Source organism: Sceloporus occidentalis, unplaced genomic scaffold (assembly GCF_023333645.1).
Source record: "Sceloporus occidentalis isolate IW3139 unplaced genomic scaffold, rSceOcc1.0.p SCAF_2, whole genome shotgun sequence".
In the NCBI taxonomy this organism is placed as follows: Eukaryota; Metazoa; Chordata; class Lepidosauria; order Squamata; family Phrynosomatidae; genus Sceloporus; species Sceloporus occidentalis.
This window is the reverse complement of record NW_028316982.1, coordinates 103,597,154-103,620,085: the sequence shown is the minus strand read 5'-3', so window position 1 is coordinate 103,620,085 and position 22,932 is coordinate 103,597,154. Positions and strand designations below refer to the sequence as shown.

Here is a 22,932-nt window from a genome sequence, read left to right as displayed (position 1 = left end):
AGAGAAACAGGAAAAAGTTACTAGTTCCTCAGTGTTATTTTCTCACTCCTTTCTAAGGTAAATTCCTTGTATGCCTGTAAGAAAGACTGGAAACCTAGCACACAGCAATCTATGCAAAAAAGAAATAAAAGAAGCTGTTTCAGAAATCATAAATTTCATGAATTGTAGCTCATAAATGTTTATGAGCAAGCAGATATGGATCACCAGTCATATGCTTTACACTATGATGACTTCACCCTTAATAAGCATTTTGGATTCACTGCACAGGAGAAAAGAAGATAAAATCTACAGAATTCTCCCTTTTATCTTATAAAAGAATTTATATCTGTAATGGGATTTGGTATTAGATTTTGAAGCTTCCATTATTTATAATATAGATTCTGGCTGCATAGACTTCTCATTATGCCTATCTCTTAGGAACCATAAGACATGAGCCAGAAACCTACTGAAGCACTACACTACTAGATGCACTTTGTCTAGGGTTGGAATATAGTGGTAAGGAAAGGCAGATGAAATCTGGTGGCTCTTGATCCTGCTGTTTTGCTCTCACACTGCAACTGAATGTAGAGTGCCAAAACTGCAGTAGTTGAAAGAATAAGCAGTGTTCGATAACAAACAGTCTAGGACCAGGAGCCATAAATCAAAGCAGAAACCATATAGGAGTAGCAAGAAATCGGAGTCAAGTAAGAGTCCATGGTCGTAAATCACAGGGTTGTATCTCACAGTAGACACAGGCTGAGACAGAAACCAAATCTGTTTTCAGCAAACCAAATGGGGTAAGGCTCCTGACTTATAAAGCCTGTCAACTCAGCTCCATCCAACTTACAGACTGTATTTCAAGAGATTATTTCTCTGCTGCATGGGCACAACCTCTCACTTCGCCTATGGGAGAAATGAGCATCAAACACTGAAACTTTCACCTTTCATGAGGACTTGGAGTTTTCTCTCCTACCGCCTCCTCCTCTGGAGAACTCAGGTGGCTGTGAGACTGAGCTGCAGTAGGTCTGAAGTTGAATTCTAAAGATGGGCATGACAGCTGGTGTCTAATGCCTGCTTGTGTTCGTGGCCGCCTAAACCCATGGCTTTTCTCCTCCTGCCATCAGTCCCTATACTGGTGTAATTACCAACAGGATTCCATCAAGAAGCTTGTGGGTGGTAGAACAACAGGATTTCACCACTATAAGTACATCATTCTTGTTCTAGATATTTTTAAGCATTCATACATCTCCAGAAATGCACAGTTATGTGGACATACGTTCTTAAAAATTCCAGATCATCTGCCAAGAATATAGAGACATCACATATGGTTTCTTTATATATATATATATATAGCCATGTAACCATCATCACTGGAGATGCACACTACATCCTGGATACACCCTATAAAATGGATTAAGTGCATAACTATTTTTAACCATTAATTCAAGTACAATACATTCAATATCCTTTAGGGCTGAAGGGCAGGGTATAAATACCATAAATAAATAAATATTTTTTCTAAATCAACTGTACCATTAATATAAACTAACAAAGCATGAATGAATCTATAGTGCACAATTATAGTATCCATAGTGCACAGTTATAGTAGTTGATCATACTTTAAATAACATGGCTCCATCTTAAGAGATCCTGGCATTTGTAGTTTGGGGGGGGGGTAGAATTTTCTGTTGCATTCCTCCTGAACTTCAGCACTAGAGCTCCCTAGCAGACAACATTTAAGTCCTTCCCCAAACTGCAGATCCCAAGATTCCATAGGATGGAATCATGATTGTTAAAGCTGGATCAAACTGCTTTAACTGTGCAGTGTGGATACTCCCCATGACTCATGTATTTTTGTGGTATATATCAACCTCTAGATAGACTGAATTTTCAAAATGAAAAGAAAAAAATAACAAAACAGTTATAAACTCTGTAAGTTGTTCATTTTCAAAACAACTAACAAACTGCTAACAGTAAATTATTTTTGCTAGCTGGTTAGGCATGAACTAATTGGAGCCACAGCTAGGGAAATGTTTATTGTTGGGTAGTCCAGCACATGCTTTCTGGATAAAAAGCTCAAGGTTCATTCCCTGCCATTCCCACTTAGCCAAGCTAACAGTACAGCTAAGACTAGAAGATGTGGCTTTTTTTAATGGGCTACACACTGAAGAAATTCTGGGGGGTTCTCCAAGTTGTCCAAGCCCCCCCCCCACACACACACACACTTCTAGCATGCTGACATGGAATCCCCAAAAGGAAACATTCCCATGTTATAGTTAAGACCTTATCCTGAGGTTAAAGGCTTGTGGATCTGTAAAGTATGAGCTCATCAAAATTCTCTCATTTTCACCTTCCCTCTAAGTACCTTTTCTGAAAGTGAGGGTGTAGTTTGTGTTCATTTTTCAAATATACACATTTTTAATGTATACATCTTTTGTATACAATAACTCATTGACTGAAATATGTTTGGACTCATTTTAGAACTGTACTCCATCTTCTGTGTGCACTGTTCAAATCTATGTGTGTTGTCTAATCTGTGTGTGTTGTACATTACAAGTTCAAATGCAAACTGCACCCAAGTTTGCATCAAGTCCTGCAGTTGAAATTTCTGCAAACTTTAAAAAATAAAAATGCTTGCCAATTTTTCATACAATCTTGTCTGAAGAACATTTCAGACATGGTTACATGGCAATGAGTAGGATTAACAAAAAGCAGAATGTCACACACTTCTGTTTTCTTGTGCTGCTTCATCTTGTCCAAAATAATTCTTAATATATTCCCTGAAGTATGGAGTGCAATCATTCTGTTTTTCATACAGTTCTCGCTGCTGGAATGCTGAAATCTCCCATCACTGGGAACATTGCTATTGTTCCTTTGTCATATGCTTATGTAGCAATTGCCATTGCGTTGAAGTGAGTTATTACCTCCCATAGGGAAATGCATACTGAAATGAAAGCAAATGTATTGTATAGGAAATACATGCTGCTCTCCAAATATGGGAGGCACAACAGGTGCACGAAGTCATATTCTCTGGCAGGATGAGGCAAGTTCTGGAGTTATAGAAGGAACTGAAAAAGCCACAGTGTTCAGGGTCATTGCTCCTAAAAGAAAGACTGCTGAATGATTGTTAAACCAAGTTCAATCACTTTGAGATTATTTAAACCTTCCTTAAGATTGCCTTTCCTACAGGAGGCATGTGAATTACTTGACCCACCTTTCCCCTTAAATGTGAATCCCTCATTGTTTACAATAGTACATAAACCTCATAGGACAGAATAGAAAGGATAAAAGAAGATTTGCTATAGTAAAGTAACTCCTCCACCCATCCTAATCTGGCTTTCATATCCTGCTCCATCTCTCCTTCATCCAAAGTTAGCACTAAAGTGGGGATACTCAACTTGCATGGATGTCCTGCAGAATATTAGATCCTGAGGGTGAAGGTTTGGTAAGGAAATGTGCTATCTGACCTATATACGTGTAACTACCACTACCCCCCCCCTCCCAACAGATCAAATGATCTATATTAAGAATAATGTCCCCTGCTGCTGGTAACATGTTGTTATGTGCCTTCAAGTTTACTCAGATGTGTAATGACCCAATCACAAGCTTTCTTAGCAAGATTTATTCAGAGGAGTTTTTCCATTGCCTTCCTCTTATGATGAGAAAGTATGACTTGCTCAAGATCACCCAGTGAGTTTCCATGACTGAGTGGGGATAACAACCTTGATCTCCCAAAGTTCTAGTTCGGCATTCCAACCACTACACTATGCTAACACTTTGGTAAGCTTATATACAAATGTAAATTAAGATTGTGGGCACGGACAGATTACTTTATGGCTGGAAAGCTTCCACAGCTTTATTTCCTCATTGCATTGATATTCTACTTTTCATCCAAATGGGATAAAATAGAGAATATGGGATTCCCAGGTGATCACCCACCATCCCAGTACTGACTAGCCCTGGCCTCACTTTGCTTTAGAGAGATTGCTACAATATATGCCCATCAGAAAATATCCTGGGACCATAGCTAATGCTTATTTAGATAAATTTTAAGTTAAAAGGAGCATCTAAAGGAGCAGGAGGTTTTCAAACCACCAATATGAGCAAATATTATCTTTGTATGTATGAGGGATGGTGGAAGGAAACAGCTTATTGTCACTTATCAGTTGAAGTACTCAAAATAGAAACCTAGCATTAAATCACAGATATTAGAAGAAAAAGCTTGAAGTACTATGGATCTAAAGCAAGCTGTCTTTAAATCATTACATCAAACTTATCCAACACTTATAAAATTAAGTTCATTTGTAAGTTACCAGATGATAAATGTTGGGAGTCTTCCTCTCAAGGTGCAGATTGCATGCATATATTCTGGCACTGTAAAAAAAATTAAATCTTATTGTCATTTTGTTCTGTTTGATATTTAGCTGATGAAAAGATATCAGCTTTCAATGAATCCCTTTAGGATCCTTCATAAAATATTCTGTGGAGTGAATGATTTAAAACTGGTCATTTGTTAAAAGCTACAAAAATATAAAATTCAACATTATGGAACAAGAGAATTTCTCCTTCTCTGTCAGGATGAGTTTGGTTTTTGTTTGGTTTTTGTTTTTGTGTTTAATTTTCAGAATTTGGGATGTTGCTATAATGCTGAAGCTCACATGTCATGTAAAAGCTGTATTTGAAAACAGATACATAAAAGGACTGGGCCTTTTTATTATATTCTAGAAAATATTCACCCTTATTCTTTTTCCTGATCTAAATTTGTACCTTAATGAATGGAAGATGATGTTGAAGATATTTTGCCATGTAAATACATTATTTTTTTAAAAAGAAAATTGCAGGGGAGATGAAAGCTCAGCACCAACTAGTTAAAAGTAACGGTTATCAATAACTTGTTACTTGTAATTAATTCTTTTCCAAATTAAAAAGTATTACCAGGTTATATTGCATGAGTTCCAGAATGATCTGAAACACCATTTGCTGTCTGTGAGGCAGCAAATGGAGTTTGGGGGCTGCCATTTTCTTTCTTAGGTGTGTGGCGTCTTCCCAGGGACTTCTGTGTTCATGACAGGATCATTGCAAGATTTCTGAATGAGTCAACCCATCATGAATTGAGTTGGCTGGCTTGTATTTAGGACTCCCCAAGCAGGCCTGGAGATGAAAGTCTCCTTTCCAGTCAATTAATGTGTTATCATGTATGGCTCTGATGGTTTTTGTCTCTCTTTGTCACAACTTCAATGTCTGGCCATTCTGGCATTTGACTGGATCCATATGAGGTGAAAAAGATTTCAGCCCATTGCCTTGTAACGCTAGGAGAAATTAGAAGACTAGGCCTGGTGAACCTAGGAGCCATTTTATTTAGGAAAGAAAATGCATTTCTTTCTCCCTGACAGGCCTAAATATAAAGAGAATGGGAACCCTAAGCCATGAGTTAATACATTCTAATATAGGCCCGGGACAGACAGGCCAAAAGCAGTGTGCCACTGCCAATACTAGGGTTCGGGAGCATGTAGTAACCACACACTCCCGAACCCTAGCATGTAATGGCAGGGGCATCATGGCAGTGTCCCATCCACACAAGCACCGCCATGATGATGTAAGTGAAGTGCAGCATACAGAAGTCGCTGTGTGTCGCTTACGCCTCCAGTGCACCAATGGTGCACTCGTGATGTGTGCCAGGCGCCTTAAAACATACCTGGCAGGGAGACACCATGATCACAAGAAGTACCCGTTTTTTCTGGGTTGTTTGTACTGTGGAGGGACGCTGCACCGTTTGGCTGGTGTGGTGTCCCTCCAGAGTTAAAACGGACGCCTCCAGCCCGTTCTTTCGATGGTTTGTCAGGGCAATGTAGTTATATCATTACTTTCAGAAATAGAAATTACTTGTGCAAATTGTAACATGGTAGTCACTACTTTTCAAGCCTTGGAACTCTAAGAGTATTTCTAAAAGTAACTTTCCAAGCTCTAGTAATAAATAAATAAGAACACAGCTCTCAGCTCCAGTACGAAACCCTCCACGTTGGCTATAAAGGGAGACATCCAGCTACTAATTAGCTGAAAAATGCTTGTCTCTCTATCCACCCACATAGTACAAAATACTTTTATTTGACACATGATATAAGCAAGCCTTTGTGGCAGGCAGCTAATGACCTTTTGGAAACCAAGCTGTGTTGCTGAAATGGCAAGCAGAGGAACTGACATATTTTTAAATAATAAAATATAAATTATAGAAAATTCTCCCCTACCCACCAAAAATCCTGCCACGATACTTCATTATGTAGCAGCAAAAAGCTCATTGGTTTCAAGAAAGAACTGGATAAATATATAAAATGGCATTTAGCTTCTGTGCCAAAGCTGTGGCCTGTCAGGGTATGGAAGAGGTCCCCAGCCTTTCCGCCTACAATCTGAGGCTCATTTCACAGAAGAGCAACAGACCAAAGAGCCAACATACCTAGTGTTGCACTGTGACACCAAGTTACTCTCAAAGAGAACCACACAATCCATTGTTCTGACAAATAGGAATGAGGCAGAATGGTTACCGCGTCTACAAAGTAAATAGCTGTAACTGTTTCATGCACATGAGCATGAACCATTTAGTACTACTTCCCCTTCAGGTATCTTCCTGTATAGCAGTGGTCTCCAAACTGTGCTCTTTAAGGGATTTTGGACTTCATCTCCCTGAATCCCAGACTATTGGCCAACATGACTGAAGCTTCTGGGACCTAAAGTCCAAAATTTCTTAAGGGGCACAGTTTGGGGACCATTGATGTAGAGCATTTGTTCTCATTTTCCTTTCTATGGCACATTATAGAGTGCCACAATATAAACAGACTATTGTTTGGGTGAATAGGAAGACTTGCATCTTAGTTAAAAAGTACGTTAAAGATCAGGTGCATGGATTTTGTAGATTGCCTGAGATCTGATTATATGTTCTTCCAGGTCAGATTGGCATATTAACCTGAACATTTTGCTACAATCTGGTTTTGTTTTGGTGATTTACTTAAAATCATTTGAGGGCAATACACCTATTTCCCTTTCATTTTTAGCTTACAGATGCTAATCTGAATTCTAAAGAAAGAGAGAGGTGATATGGGGATAATCCTCCTTTGTGGCATGGGGTTTAGAAATACTTATCATTTATATGGCTTAAGACTTTCTAGCTCACAGCATAACCCAAATGATGTTTACTTAGAAGACAGCCCCACTGGGTTCAGTGGGATTTACGTTTTAATAACTGTACATAAAAAAATTGCAACCTTGAGCAACTGCACTACACCAGCATTTGGTGGAACAAATGCAGGGTTATCATTCATTTTTGGAAAAACTATCAAAAACTTCACAATATAATAGGATTTCACAAGATAGCTGGAGAAATTAAAACACCCACAGACTCATACAAATATTCTCGAGCTGAGCTTTTTGGACATGGTAGCTATAAGTCAAGGATAGTGAAATTTTGATCCTCAGATCTTCTTTAGACTTCAAGTTTCCTCACCACCAGCTACCAAGGCCAAAAGTAAAAGATTACAGAAGCTGAAGTCCAAACCATATGGAAGACCCCACCTCTACTATAAATCTCAAAATGCATTGTTGTTACCTGCCTTCAAGTCAATCCTGATTTATGATTACAGTGTTTGATTGGCAAGATTTATTCAGATGAATTGCCTTCTTCTTATGTTAAGACAGTGTGACTTGACCAAAGTCACCCAGTGGGTTTCCATGGATTAAAACCCTAGCCTTTCACAGTCCAAGTCAACATTCAAACCACTATGACATACTAGTTCTCATAAAAGGCATAAGACATTATGTTTTATTTATTGTGAGTTTCCAAACAATATAACAGACATTCATCACCACTTTTATATGTCTGTCTCACAAACAAAGATGTTAAGAGTGAAAACAAAGGATGACAGCAGGAGGTCTGTAATCAGCCTCCTGCTTTTAAAAAATAAATACCAACATCAAGTGGGATGAGATATCTGACCAGGAACATAGAGGTTGGGTTAACTTTATTCTTGTCCAATTTTCTTGATATAAAACAGTTTGTCGCATAGAAAGAATAACAGTTGGGAAGGTACCTGCTATCATGCAAATAGCTCAAGGCTTTCACTTACCTTTCACTCAGCAGCACAATCCAGTCAGATCCACTGACCTATTTCCATGACTGCTATTTTTTAAAATAAAATGGTGAAAGAGCGAGGCATGGGTCACCCATCTCCACAAACACCTTACTACTTGAGGCAGAACAGAAAAAGACACCCTCTATTCATTGTCTGTGTAATAGTAAAAAAAAAAAAAAAAAAAAACAGCCACAATAACAGGAAAAATGTGTACAGCCCCCTCATTTTTGCTAGCACACACTCCAGTATGCACATCAAATCACCATAAATGTGCAAAAACTCTGACAATCTCACCCAGCAGGGAGAAAAATTTCAAATATTTCATTGTGTATTTAAAAAGTTCTACCCCTACAATTCACTCATCAGGTTGCATACTACCCAAAGCCTTCCAACTGGTTTTGGCAAACAAAGCAGAAAATCCCTCATGCACCTCTCCTCATCCCTAGCAAATATCCCTCCATATACTCATCCCTCCATATTTGCGGATATACTCCATATACTCATCCCTCCACATTTGCGGCTTTGATATGGTGGATTTGATTCATACGTTCTCTCTAGGAATATCTAGGTCCTCCAGCACAACTCTGTGGTCAACTTTAACTAAAGGTTGCACTGAAAGACCTAGAGATTCCTAGAGAGAATACTCTACTAGACATTTGTAGCTACTCCAGTGCAATTCTAGGGTCAGTGTCTGTGGACGTTGACCACAGAGTTGCACTGGAGGACCTAGAGATTCCTAGAGAAGCATTCTCTCAGGTAAAGACGTGGTGTTTTTTGTTTTCTGCAGTTTTTCCATATTCATGGGGGTCTTGTGCCCCTAACCCTAGCAAATATGGAGGGACAAGTGTATATATTAGAAAAGAACTGAAAACTTGCTGCTCTTTCATAACTTCCCAAATATTCTGCCTGAGTCACCTGGCTGTGCCTGTTAAGATCCAGTCCTGCTCCCAGTGTCATGTCTACACTGGCCTCTTATTTTCTCCTTACTAACTACTCTTCGTATTCATTTCTTCCTCCAGATACCTTTATCGATGAATGTGTCAACATTTCTTGCATATGATCAACCCACGATAAGTTACTGTGGTGTACATCATGAACTTCTTGCTCATAAGCCCTATGAATCAAATGCACAGGAAGAAACAATGGAGACACACTTAGAAACTGATCTGGATCTGAGCACAATCACGACAGCTGCGCGGAATCAGTGATCACACTCAGCTGGCTTATGTGGCCTGAAGTACACCCCAGAGTTGCCACCAAATTTTTATTTCTCATGAAGGATGAAATGGAGACTTTCTTCTGTGATGGATTCCAAAATACCTGGTCAATTCAAAAGCAAAAACAAACCAAGAAAAGAGTTCCACATTCAGATGCAGATTGTTTCAAGCCGACAATTTGTAATTAGCTAAGTTGTGCAGTATTTTTTGACTTTACAAACAGAGTATGATCCTTAAAATAAATCTTTTTTCAAAACTCATCCTACCTACCTGTAAAAAAATAAACTGTACAGATCTAATGTATTTTTTCATATTGTAAAGTTTCAATATACTGAGATGTACCGGTATGTACAGGACCATGATTTAATTACATTTTCCTTTGAAGTTTTCAGTTTTTAAAAAATTTAAATTAACAAAAGTTATATCTTGTGTTACATTTTGAGTTTCTCCGTTTTGTAGGAACTGTTTTGTTACTGCTTTTGTGCCCAGAAAATATATATATATCTATAAAAAACCCTTTCACTCTGAAATTCTGCACTGTGCAAAATAGGCACAACTTCTATCACATTGACTGCACCCAGAATTCTGTCTACTGGCTCTAGAAATAATCCATTAACTGAATGGGCAATTGGGTTGTTCAAGCTTACATAGGCAAGGTTGTGTGTCTTTTTTCCTATAAAAAGAAATCAAAGATTTTTTAACAGTTCTTGCAATTAACTGTTGCCTTGAATTACAGCCTGATTTCTAAAGCAATGAAATGTAATGATAAAAAGGGATATTTTAACAACATTATCTCCAAATGAATGACTCATTGTTTTATTCCTTCATATAGTACTGTTTCAGGGGGAGAAACAAAAATGCACCACAGACAAAAAGAGCATTGAAGACAAAGACAGTAACCACAGCAACATAGTTTCATTCCTTTGAGAAAAGAAGGCAGTTAAAGGGAGACCAGGATGCAGTTTTTATACAGTCTCATAGTAATAAAAGATAATGCAATCCAATTGGGTAGCCATAATTATTTGCTGTGCTCTAATTCTCCAAACATTCAGGCAATGCAAAGTTCTTTTAGGACTGCTTCAGCATTGCCCTGAAAACCATCATAAGCCAATATGCAAATTTCCAGGGTTCTACATTAAAAGAAAAACATTTGACATGCAAATTTCAATGCATGTGAAAATGTGTCTTGCAAGATGAACTTTAAAGGGGATTAACCACTTAGAGGAGAGTGAAAATGCAGAGGCACACAATGTTTTCTTTTTCCCATACACTGTAATGCTGTTTTGGTTCTGTTTTAAACTGGATGAGGAAGCTGCAAATTAGTCCTCCAAAGACACCACCACAGGTACAAATCCTGATTTGATACAGCATTGTGAAAGCTTAAAAAATATCAGCCTAAATCCAATTGCCACATCCTACTAAAGCAGATCCATTGAATCAATTGGGTTTATGTCCATGTTGACTTTTGAGTATCTGATTCAATGGCTCTAGTTTGGACTAATAAATACATTAAGACCACAATTAGCAGTTGTATTCTAAATTCTTCTCTACATATTCACCTAGACAGGGACCCTTTCAAGGTGGTAGAGGAGCACATACATCTGCAGCCTTGTAATGTATGATCTGGGCACATCAACGCATAGTCCCACATAGTCTTTCCCTGTAAGTGGAAAGGATGCCATTGAATGGAGCTACCCATACATGGGTCCATGCATGTAGTATTGAATTATCACATTGCCATGGAAGTCCAGAAGGAAGCCATTTAGCACCCATTCCATTATCAGGCAGTCTGGGTTCATCCAGGTACTAATGTAATGATACTAGCACAGGATCTGTACTTGTAGGTGACAAAAGACTGCAGCTGCTCCACCTCAAAGTAGAATTATCTCAATAAATTGGTCATCCACCTCAAAGCTACCTCCCCACAATAGTCACTGAAGACAGAAAGAACAGAAGAAGAAGAAAAACCTGAGACAGCCTCCTCCCACATGTATCTGTGTCTGTCTCTTGACATGTGGGAGGATGATATCAGATCACAAATCCAAAATTCGAAATCGCATATGGAATTAAATTATTCCTGGTTCATTATTAAATGACCAAATAGTTATACTTGTTCTTACTAAAAACTAAAACCTTATGGCTGGTTCAAAGCAAGACAAATCTGTACCAAAAAGTAAAAGTAACAAGTATTTTAATGGAAAATGGGTTAAGTTTTGAATGGCCAAACAAAGATTTACATGGCTAAAATTTAAATAAATTGGTCATTTGTTCCAGTTATTCGTATAGTGCCCTCAACTACCTGATAGCTATGAGATCGTATATTTCTTAATATCAATGGTACTGTAATAGTACAACAGATGTTATAGTACAACTGCTTTAAAATCATGGAAGGTTAACATCAGTTTGGTCACAATCCTATATCCACTTACACTTCTAAGTAGACAAGTATAGGATTGCACTGTTTAAAATATATATTTTGGGGATTTGACTTGAGGTTAAGGAATTAAGAATCTCTAAGATAGCCAAAATGTTAGGACAGGGGGAAAAAACCTTTCATATAGTAGTAACAATTCTTTTTTTATAAATAAAGAGAAACAATTTAACCACAAATCTATTTTTCTCAATATTTCTCCCAAGTATTTTACAGTGACTTCATCAACAAAACTGAAAATTCTGAATTCCACCATTTGTATGAAGCAACTCTTATGGAGGGCAGAAAAAATTGCCTTCAGAATATTGTTTAAAAGAAATATGAGAATACAAAAATGTCAAAAAGAGTGTACATTGTATTATTTATTTAGCATCCTAGATTTTGTAACATATTTTGCATAAATTATTTGCTATTCAAAATATTTTATTTGTCATTTTTAAGACTCATCCTAACTTTCATAATCTTTTCCACTTTCTGATTCCTTTATGTATTGGTATTGTGATTCATGGATTTCTGCTTTTCACTTACAGTAGTGATCTGGACCACAGTCAGGAAGTTTGATGCTGCTTTAAGCTCATTATAATGGGTTGTTAAAAACAAAAGAAACCATATCCACATGCACTGCCAAGGGTGGCGGTGACAAGATGCTATATATAGACTATTCTATATATGTCAAAGGATGGGATTACCTTTTTTCCTAATTGTTGTGAATGTTTAGAAGAAATCTCAGTTTCTCCAAATTAGGAGTTAAGTAACAATTCTTTATATTGTTATATTCCTTCCTCCTTTTTTAATAAGATGAAGCCTACATCATATGCTATCTCTACAGCTAAGTAGCCACTATAAATGGAACTATATGGTTCACCCTTGCTGACCATGAAAGGAACATCTCCATTTAGGTGAGGATTTCAGGAGCAGCCAATAGATCTGTCACCATGGGGCTGGAAAACCAATCTTGATTTTACTGCCACTTCGCCTTCAGATGCTCTAATTTGAATGGGAATCCTGTTAGTGCAAACCTTTGCCGAGATAGAGTCTAACAATAGCAGAGCTCCCCTTCAAGCTGAAGATGCTGTAAAATCCAAAGTAGATTCACAGTTCCTCTGGCAGGAAAAACTACTACCCCAGCCCATTCACACAAATTGCTTTCCACACAAAAGGGCATCCATGTTGCTCAATATTATGAAAGCTAAAAAGATGCAACTCAGACAAAATATATGGAGTGACCCCACTTTTCTTTGTCTAACATCAGGGCTAAACGAAGGTATGGAGGGTGAACAGGATCAGAAGAGTAAGTTCTTCCTTGATCAGTATGTGTTCATTAGATGTGTAAATGCACAGTACTTTATTTACAGATTCAAGGAGGTATCTGCCTCTGCATTATTGCCTTCTCCTTCCTAAATCCATTCACTTGGCCCTAACATGACATCTGAAAAGGGCCTATATGTAGATTCAAAAGGGACTGATTTGTAACACAGCTATGAGGTACTCTGCAGCTATGCAAGTGAACCTCCACTTATATCATCCTTCCATTGAAGAACTTCCGAAGTTTCTCCTCTCTGGGTAAAGTTTCAAGACCTATCTGGGAAGTTTTCATTAAAGTTTTTTTGAGTGAAAAAATATTGTGGCTTTTTTTTCCCCTAGCAAAAAAAATTGCAAAATGTTTACACAGAGAACTGAAATGTGGGAAACCTTGCAGTGGTTGACCCTTTCTCAAGGGTGCATCCAGACTGCTTAAAAAGACCAGAAAGTCACATATTTACTTCTTGTTCTTGGAGATTCATACACCGTTTGTTTATCAGGAACAACTTAGGGAGCTGGGGATGTTTAGCCTGGAGAAGAGAAGGTTAAGAGGTGATATGATAGCCCTGTTTAAATATTTGAAAGGATGTCATATTGAGGAGGGAGCAAGCTTGTTTTCTGCTGCTCCAGAGAACAGGACCTGGAACAATGGATGCAAGCTACAGGAAAAGAGATTCCACCTCAACATTAGGAGGAACTTTCTGACAGTAAGGGCTGTTCGACAGTGGAACACACTCCCTCGGAGTGTAGTGGAGTCTCCCTCCTTGGAGGTCTTCAAACGGAGGCTGGATGGCCATCTGTCGGGGATGCTTTGATTGTGATTTCCTGCATGGCAGGGGTTGGACTGGGTGGCCCTTGCGGTCTCTTCCAACTCTATGATTCTATGAATATGTTCTGTCAGTTCCTGTTATAAACAGTGACTTTTTATACCTGCTCCCTTAGTCCATTTATATTAATCCAGTATAAAATCAGAAAGAACAGGAACAAAATCCAGACTTTTAAATCTCTGTGCACATGGCTGAAGAATAAATGTGAAAATATTAATACATTTCTATCTGGCAGAAACAAACACATTCCTTTTTTTCCCCTCTGCCACAAAGAGAAAGCAAGCAAAACTCCAGTGTACACATAGAAATGGTCCTAAAAATGTCCCTAGTCCCAGCATTTATGCTTGCTCTTGTACAGCAATTCAAGAATTACTAGACAGAAAATAAGCTACCTAAGTGATCGGGATATAAATTTATATCAGATAACAATGTCTTAACAAAAATTAGAGACACGTGGAATGCTGCCTTCAGGACATTGGTCTATCTAACTCATTGCAATCTACACTTGGGAATAGTGGCAAGCTATACTGTAACACAAGATGACCATATAAAAGGAACAAAAAAAAACCCACCCCTCATTCCAAATATATGCAGGTGGGGTATCAATTATGTAGATGCTTCTGGAAAATTCTAATATAAATTGACCATAGCATAACCTTCTAGTTAGTGTACAGACCCATTGAACCAATGGAATTTATATAAGTGTTATCTTGCCAAGTCATCCTTGATTCAATGGAACTAGTCTTTTTGGAACAAACAATAGTTTAGATCCTGATCTGCACCACCACCATCCTGGGCTAATGTGCCGATTACAATTAGGTTTTTCATTGGATTCTGGGTTTCTTCTAATAATACAGATAAAAACTTCACTAAAATATATTTTGATATAAAATATTTTAGAAATGCATTTTGAGGTTTTTTAAAATCATTTTTATTAAACATAAAAACAACCATACATATTTTTCTGTATATCTAAAAAATACATACATAAACAACAACAAAACTATGAATGCTACTAAACAATAACAACAACAACAAAATCAATCAAAATTAACACTATTGACTTCCCACCTCCTAATACAGTACCTATATTCCCCTATGTATTATATTTCCTTTAAATGATAACATATTTATACTTCTACAGCATACAAACTCTGTTTAACTTGCAAAACCTAAAACTGATATATGGTCCCAATGAGATTGTTAAAAAAGTAATAAACAATTGACAATCTTTCTGTAAAATAGTCAACAATTTCTTCTTAATCAACCTTGTCAATTCGTCCACTTCAACAAGTTCAATTATGTTAACCACCCAATTGAAATGCATTTTGTAAAATGGAAAATACATCCTAAATGCACATTCTGAAGCAGATGGACCAGGAAAGCACGGTCTTGACCCATGCTATCCTGAACCAGGTTCCAACCTGGATTGGTACACAGGTAGGTACAGGGACGGTACATGCCTGCCTATTCCCGCATTATGGATCTGCTACTGTTGCACACCCCTTTCCTTACTCCACCATTGCTGCTAGTGAGAAGACACCCCTCCATCACTGCATCTGACTTAAAATGCCTGGCTGCAACCACATGGCCAGGTGTCTTGTTTCCACATCTGACATGGCAATGGAGGTCTTCTCAATAGCAGCAATGGCAGAGTAAGATAAGGGTCAGGTGAGGGTGTCTGATCTTTGTCATGGAGTTTCCATAAAACTCCAGTGCAACTGGCAGATCATTTTGATCCATGTTAAGGCCCCTTTAACCTGTTATCAGGCCAGATCCACTGGATCCATGTCTGGTCTGCTGGATCCCAGTCCAATTCCTGCCCGGGGCCTAATGGCGTGCAATGTGCAAACAGGAAGGTGTGAGCCCTGGGGAAACAAGGGCCATTTGACCTGCATGGACAGCCCTATGTTTAAATGCATTTTTGGTACAGGTTGTTTAAAATTCTACAGATTGATGCAATTCATATGAAAACATATGAAACTGCTTTGAACTAGAAATACAATGATCCAATTTTCTATTTATTAATACATAGGGTCAGCAGCATTCTGTACCGGGGTGTCACCCGGTGCTAGGGGGCTTCGTAGGCAGGGGATGGGAAAAGAGCCAAAATAGGACTCTCTCTCCTTGCCCCACGTGGCTTTACGCTGTGTCCCCCACCTCCCTGCCCTGCAAGGCTTGGAAGTTAAGCTTCGCAGGGCAGGGACTGGGGAAGCCAGGTCCTCCACCTCCCTACCACGCATCATGGCACATGGCAGTGAGGTGAGGGGCACTCACCAGGCATCACCCCCCCCCCTTTGATGGTATCACCTGGTGCGGCCCACACCCCTAGTGATGCTACTGCATAGAGTTAGGGGAAGGTAATCTGAACATAAAATAAGTTCTGCAGGCATAGTCCAAATATTTCCCAACATGTATTTTGGAATTCAGAGTGCAAGCCATCTTTAGATGTACTTTTCTGAAGTTGTTGTTGCTGTTGTTTTTATTATATTTATTTATTCTATCCTACCTTTTTCCCAGATCAGGACTCAAAACAGTTTACAATACTTTAAAAAGACATCATTCAAAAGTTACTGTGATATGATGTTCAGAGTATTCCTGTATCCGATTATATTTATCATTTTAAAAAATTAAGTGCCGAAGCCAACTTTCCTAGCTAGAAAAGTGATCAAGGCATATAAACAGTTTAAACCCCAAGACAGAATATACCCTTGTGGTAAAAGAGCTACCATATTTGGAATAGGTACTAACTGAAGCTGAAATATGCTCCACATTTTTAGTAACTTTTATCCCATTGAGCAGCTTGCAATAAATAAAATGAGACAATTTTTAAAAAATTATCATGAAAATGTAACAGAACAAAAACAAACATTCAGTACATATTTCACTATCAAATGTCTTGATATCCTAGTTTCTATATTCCAGGCCTGAACCTAGCCCAGAATACAGAGTTGAGAGCTGAACACTGGATCAAAAGGAAGCTTGACTACAAGGTAACTAAGTTGTGTTTTACTTTGAAAATAAGGGTACCTTCTTATATGAAGTGTTCCTTCCAGATAATGTGATTCTAACATTCTCTTCTGCCTTGCTTGAGAGGAAAAAATAGAATCATTTGTTTCCTTTTGCTGTTAATATTAACCCAGTTTGAGAGAACTGGGTCATGACTGTGTACTCACAGCCTATGTAGGAGAAGAAAGTCCTTGCAAGTTATATGTGTGCTATGAATGGTATTTTTCAGGTTCTTAGCAAGGAAAAATATTCAGTAGGATGAAAATTATGAAGGCATGCAGCTATGATGCACTGGAGTGCTGCAAAGCTCTATGGATGAAGGTGTGAAGATATCAGAATCATCTTGACTATGATAAAGACTATTAGCTGATGCTACATCAAGTTGAGCTGTTTGTTCAGCTATGGAACTAATGTCAGGAGGGTCTGCAGCACTTCCATAACATATGCTATATACGGTAAGCAAATATGTCATAATCAAACTGAGGAAAAAAAACTTCTGTTGAAATGCTGTTTGATCATATAACAGTAATTTTACATTATAAATGTATGAGTGACTTTCCCTCTTTGTTTTTCATGTTTCTCTTTTTTTTTTACATTTTTCACCGTAACATGCAAAGAAGGAAATTAGATCTAACCCTTGATGAGTTTCTCTTGTGACAACTAAGCATATATCAGATTTATTTTATCCTGTATCCCCACCTTCCCACCCCACCAACATCAGGTTATTTCTATCCAGCACATCAAGTGTTCAGTTCTGATTCTTCAAAAACAAATCAAGGACACATCTGGACTGACTGAAAAGTCTCAGATTTTGTACCTGTTCTTTCCAACTTTATACCAAGTTAACCTAAATCAACCTGGGGGCTGTTATAAAAAGTCCCTGGTTGTACTGGGAGCTGCCAGAAAACATTCTGAGATAGACTAAATGTATGTGGGTTTCCAAAACAAAATTGGAAAGAAGAGGAATGAAGCCAAGCCCTCCCTCCAGTCCACCTGCATTGGTCCAAGCCTTGGAGGTAGAGAGGAACTGCTGGACCTCTTACCCTTTCCCTCCACCACTCCCTTCTCCTTCTGTGTTATGTCTTTTTAGATTGTAAGCCCGAGGGCAGGGAATCGTCTAACTAAAAGATTGTATGTACAGCGCTGTGTAAATTTACAGCGCTTCATAAATAAAGGTTAATAATAATAATAATAAATCTGAAACTTCCGAGGTGGAGGTTAATCAGTCTAGATGCGCTGTGAAACTAAATTCTAAAACTAGATTTTTACAATTAAAAATGTACACAGGCTAAATTCATAACTATTCCAGCTATGAAGAGGACCATCATGTGCCTGAATATAGACAGGTATTAAAGAGAAGAAGCTTCTCAGAAAAATTTGGCACCACAAATACAGTTGAATATACAAGGATTGAAATTCAGATTTTTAAGAAATAAGCATTCAGATCCATGGGGTTGGATGGTCAAATCAGGTGGTCTTGGTTTCCTAAATTCATTTTTTAAAAAAATCTCAAGAAAATTATCACCCATCTCTGCTCCCACAGGAAAGATAAATAAGTTTTCTGTCATCACAACTAAGGACTGAACCACAGCCTTGGCACAGCTTCTGGCCTCTTAGGACGCATGCATCATTTAAATAGCATACTTCTAAAGTGACCCCAAAGCAGCTTTATTTTGGTCTGTCTGTGGGCCCCATGCTTCCCTGTGAACTGAGACTGACTCAAAAACAACAAATACATAACTTGTAGTTTAAAACAAAGATTTACGAATGGCTTTAAACTATATTTACATAAAAGCTATATCCTAATCTAGCTAGTGAATATTCAAATAAAAAGAAATGTTTATCTCACCATCTTTCCATAGAAAGTTGAGAGAAAAAAGATGGAGAACTTGCAGTTCAGTTGAAAATTTTTGGGAGAGAACGAGTTAGTCCCAAATTGGGAAAGACATAAATGAATGAATGAGAGAGAGAGAGAGAGAGAGAGAGAGAGAGAGAGAGAGAGGAGAGTTTGCATGCAGAAAATCCCTATCTATCTATCTATCTATCTATCTATCTAAGGAGGGGGAAAGAGAATGCAAAAATCTTCCAAGAGATATCCACTAGGATTTGGTTCCAGGACCCCACATGGATAACAAAATCTGTTTATGTTCAAGCCCTATTAAATACAATAGATAGAAAAATAGTGTCCCTTATAAAAAATGGAAAAATCAAAGTTTGCTTTTTGGTTTGTTTGTTTGTTTGTTTGTTTAGTATTTTCAAGCCATGGATGCTTGAATCTGCAGATAAAGAGTCTGTGGATACAGAGGGCTGACTTGTAGCTAACTACAGGAAATGAATATAGTACCTGAAATAAGGTCACGCTGAAGCAAAGTCTCTTTTCCCAGATGTCCCTGCATCAATTATGGCAATGTTTGTTTAGTTTTCATAGACCCAAGTGATACATACCTGCCAGGGAAACACAGCAACATTATGTTTCTTAGTTCTGCTTGTTCATTCTCCATAGGGCTAAGTACCAAGAAAACTGAGGGAAGCATCCAGCACCTTAAATTCAAGTTGGGATAACATTAAACGTCATCTGGGAGTGATCCTTCATCACCTCTGTAACTAACCATTGATGTCCAAAACTAGCTGTGAAAGGCAGAGAGCCCTCTGGAATCAGTTTTTGGACAGTACGCATGAATGCAGGAGAAGAAGGGGGGAAAGTTCATGTAACTTCCAGTCTAACAATAAGTATAGCTCTCTGCATTTGCTGCAAAGCACCACTATATCTTTTTAGTTGATATTTCAGAAGAGTATTTCAAGCTGACACAGAACTTGGCAAAGCTGTTGTGACAGAGACCTTTTTGAACATGCTAGGTTTAGGACAGAAATTATTTAGAAATTGGAAAAATGGTCTTATATAACATTCCCTATTATATAGAGCAAATTGACTGATCCATCCAGAAAGATATTTCTTGCTCCTGAATTCCTCCCATACAGTATTTCTAAGTTTAAACTTGGAGTAGCATAGAGTAGCCTACTCCAACCGCACTAATTATAGCATCTGGTTTATCTTAATTAGGAAGTTCAGAGTAACTCAACATTAACACAAGCAGAGTTCATCAAGATTAATGTGATTTTAATGAATATCAAAGGAATTAGTGTACTTCAGTGTTTGCTGCTTGAAAATCATTTTGAAATAACTGAAGGTGCAGTGAATACAATTGTGAACATGCAACACAGCAAGGATCAGACAGTCTACCAACCTTAATTTTTGTACACCAATAAATCACATTTTAAGCTGTCTCTCTAGATGGGTAACTACAACACAGAACCTATTCTGTGATGGTAAATGACCTGCAACACTGATTTCATTATAAGCAGTCTTATGGTTTCAAAGGGGCTAATGCATTCATAACGATGGACATTTCCAAGTGTCACCAAATTTTGCATTACATTTGTAAGGCTAATAACCTACAAGTGAGCATTAATTAATAAGTGCTAATTAATACTATATTACCCTGGAGAAATATGACATCTTTAATAATGCCAAATGGTCTCTGAATGAAAGATGGTTTCAATAGGATGTGAGTGGACAACAGCAGTTCTTTGGTACTTTCTAGCACATGGAATACAAACTAGCTATGTGTTTTTGAGATAAAAAAATCCAGTCAGAAACCTCCTCCCCAATACAAATCAAGACTTTGTATCATAGGCCCGTTATAGACCGCCCAAACGCCGCTGCCGGTTGCAGTGTGGAGGAGCCCCAGCATCCAAACTGTGCGGCTCCTCCCCGCTGCAAATAAGAAGCACCAAAATTGCGCTTCTCTTTGCGGCGCAGATATGATGCAGCGAAGCACCAATGGCACACTCGTGGCGTCATATGCTCCGCGTGACGTGCGGACGCAAAGCGTCTGTTACGTCAAGATGGCGCCCCCCGTGTGGAATGGGCACCGCCATTTTGTACGGACTCGGTCCGTATTAGGGTTAGGGGCGTCCGAAAGGGACGCCCCTTTCTAACCCTAGTACGGACCCTATGGATTTGTCAGCAGTGAGACAGAAGGAGAGAAAAACAGGAGTAAGGGTCAAACTACAAGTTGGGCTAAATGTGTTATCACATTTCATATGGCATTTTTAGGAACCACAAGGAATCTGGGATCACAAAATGTATGGCATGGAGTTAACACCTAATCTATACGCCCGTGTCTGATAAAATCACATATATGAAGTTGCTTTTTGATCCAGGGAAGAAGTCACAGTTGGCACGAACTCTAGTAAAACTGTAGTAAAGCACAGCTTTAGGGACAGAATAATTCTTATTCTATTTTGCAGGAGGGATGAGCTTTATTTTGTTTGTTTTTTAAAAAACCTCCCTGCACACCATATTATAATTGCATGCAGGTACACACATACTGCTGAAGCTTCTGTTTTTCAAACAACCACATCTGTTAAATTTGCTTACACATTTAAATTACTATGCAGTTTGCCCCCAAGTCTCTTGCCAATCCAAGCCTCTGACACTTCAGCAAAGGCTAAACAACCATAGCAGCACAACCAGCACAAATGAGTTTAATCATATTTAATTGTACCATTTATGTGATTTTCATTGTATTTGGTGCCTATGTAATAAAGACCCAAGTCACTGTGCCAACAAGACTAACACAGTCTGCTTGCTTAGTTGTTAACGTCCATCAAGTAAACTTTGACTTATGGCAACCCTATGAAAAAGAAACCTCCAAGTCATCAACAACCCTGCTCAGGTCATGAATAAAGAATAAAGGCCATGGCTTCCTTAAATGAAACTATTCATGTTTTAATGTTGTCTTCCCTTTTCCCTATTACCTAGAGATGCAGGTATTACATGTATCCCTATTACCTAGGGATGCAGTGGCTTAGCGGTTAAGATGCCAGCTCTTATGATCAGAAGATCGGAAGGTTGGCAGTTCAAGGCCTGAGTGCTGCCTGATGGGGTGAGCTCCTGTCACTAGTCCCAGTTTCTGCCAACCTAGTAGTTCAAAAGCATGCAAATGCAAGGATAGATAGGTACCCCTTCTCAGTGGTCACATAACCACCAGAGCAGTCCTTGGACAATGCTGGATCTTCAGCTTAGAAACGGAGATGAGAACCGCCCCCTACAGTCAGTTACGACTAGACATTTATGTCAAGGGACTACTTTACCTTTACCTTTAGAGATGCTATAATTGAACTAGGACTGAGGGACTACAAACAGTGACTCCTCCAATTCATTTCTGTGCCAAGGGAAACATACTCTAATAGCTACTTCCTCACTACTACCAGGCCAGTGATACCTCTAGGCAAAATCTGATGGCTATTCCAGGCAGCAGATTTAGGTAAAATGAAAGGGCATCCTACCTTTAAAATTAATGAATTGAAATTAAATAATTTTACTGTCAGAAAGGTAAAAGTTATTGTGAGATTGTGTTCCTCCTGTGCCAAAATAATCTAAAGAGCTTATGACATTACATGTCCTGACATTGAAGGAGGGATGCCATTTGCTGCTCAGCCTCAGGCAGCAAAATGTCTTATGCTAGCCATGTCCTCTAGCTACAGCAGCTTTGACAGAGCCCTCCTTTATTATGTATCTCAGACACTCACATGCGGGCCTAGACAAATATTGTAATAACAGTATGCTCAGGACTCAGAATGACTTTGTGTCTTGGAGGAGAGAATTATTTCATTCAAAACAAGAATATTCATTAATAAGAAATCAAATATCACCTCAGTAATGTATATGTCAGTCTTTCAGGATCTTAAGACTCAAGTGCGCTGAAATGAGGCATGAAAAGCTATTATATGGAAGATTCACAAGGAACATGTTTTAATTTTTTTAATATCAATACAATCAAGGACTGGATTTAGTTCACTAGCAACAAATAATAATTGTACATTTTCACTTGTCTCTCTAAGTATTTTGTTGAGCATCAAGAGTGTAAACAAATAAACAAAAAGTATCCTGCTCTGAACCTCAGAAATCAAATCATAGCCTTTCATTTCAGAAAAATATTGAAAAGAAGAACCCTTTGAAGAACAAAATCTGGACACAACTG

The 22,932-nt window shown here is 38.3% G+C and overlaps 1 protein-coding gene across 1 annotated transcript in view; it reads left to right on the top strand.

The window, feature by feature from the left end:
- The window catches only part of LRRTM3 (leucine rich repeat transmembrane neuronal 3), a 153,957-nt gene extending 141,869 nt beyond the window's left edge, over positions 1 to 12,088 (top strand). The window contains exon 3 of the mRNA XM_089510520.1: positions 9,119 to 12,088. Within this exon, the coding sequence (XP_089366646.1) occupies positions 9,119 to 9,307 (189 nt within the window). The 3' untranslated portion in view covers positions 9,308 to 12,088. The remainder of the gene's footprint in view (positions 1 to 9,118) is intronic.
- Positions 12,089 to 22,932: the final 10,844 nt, after the last annotated feature.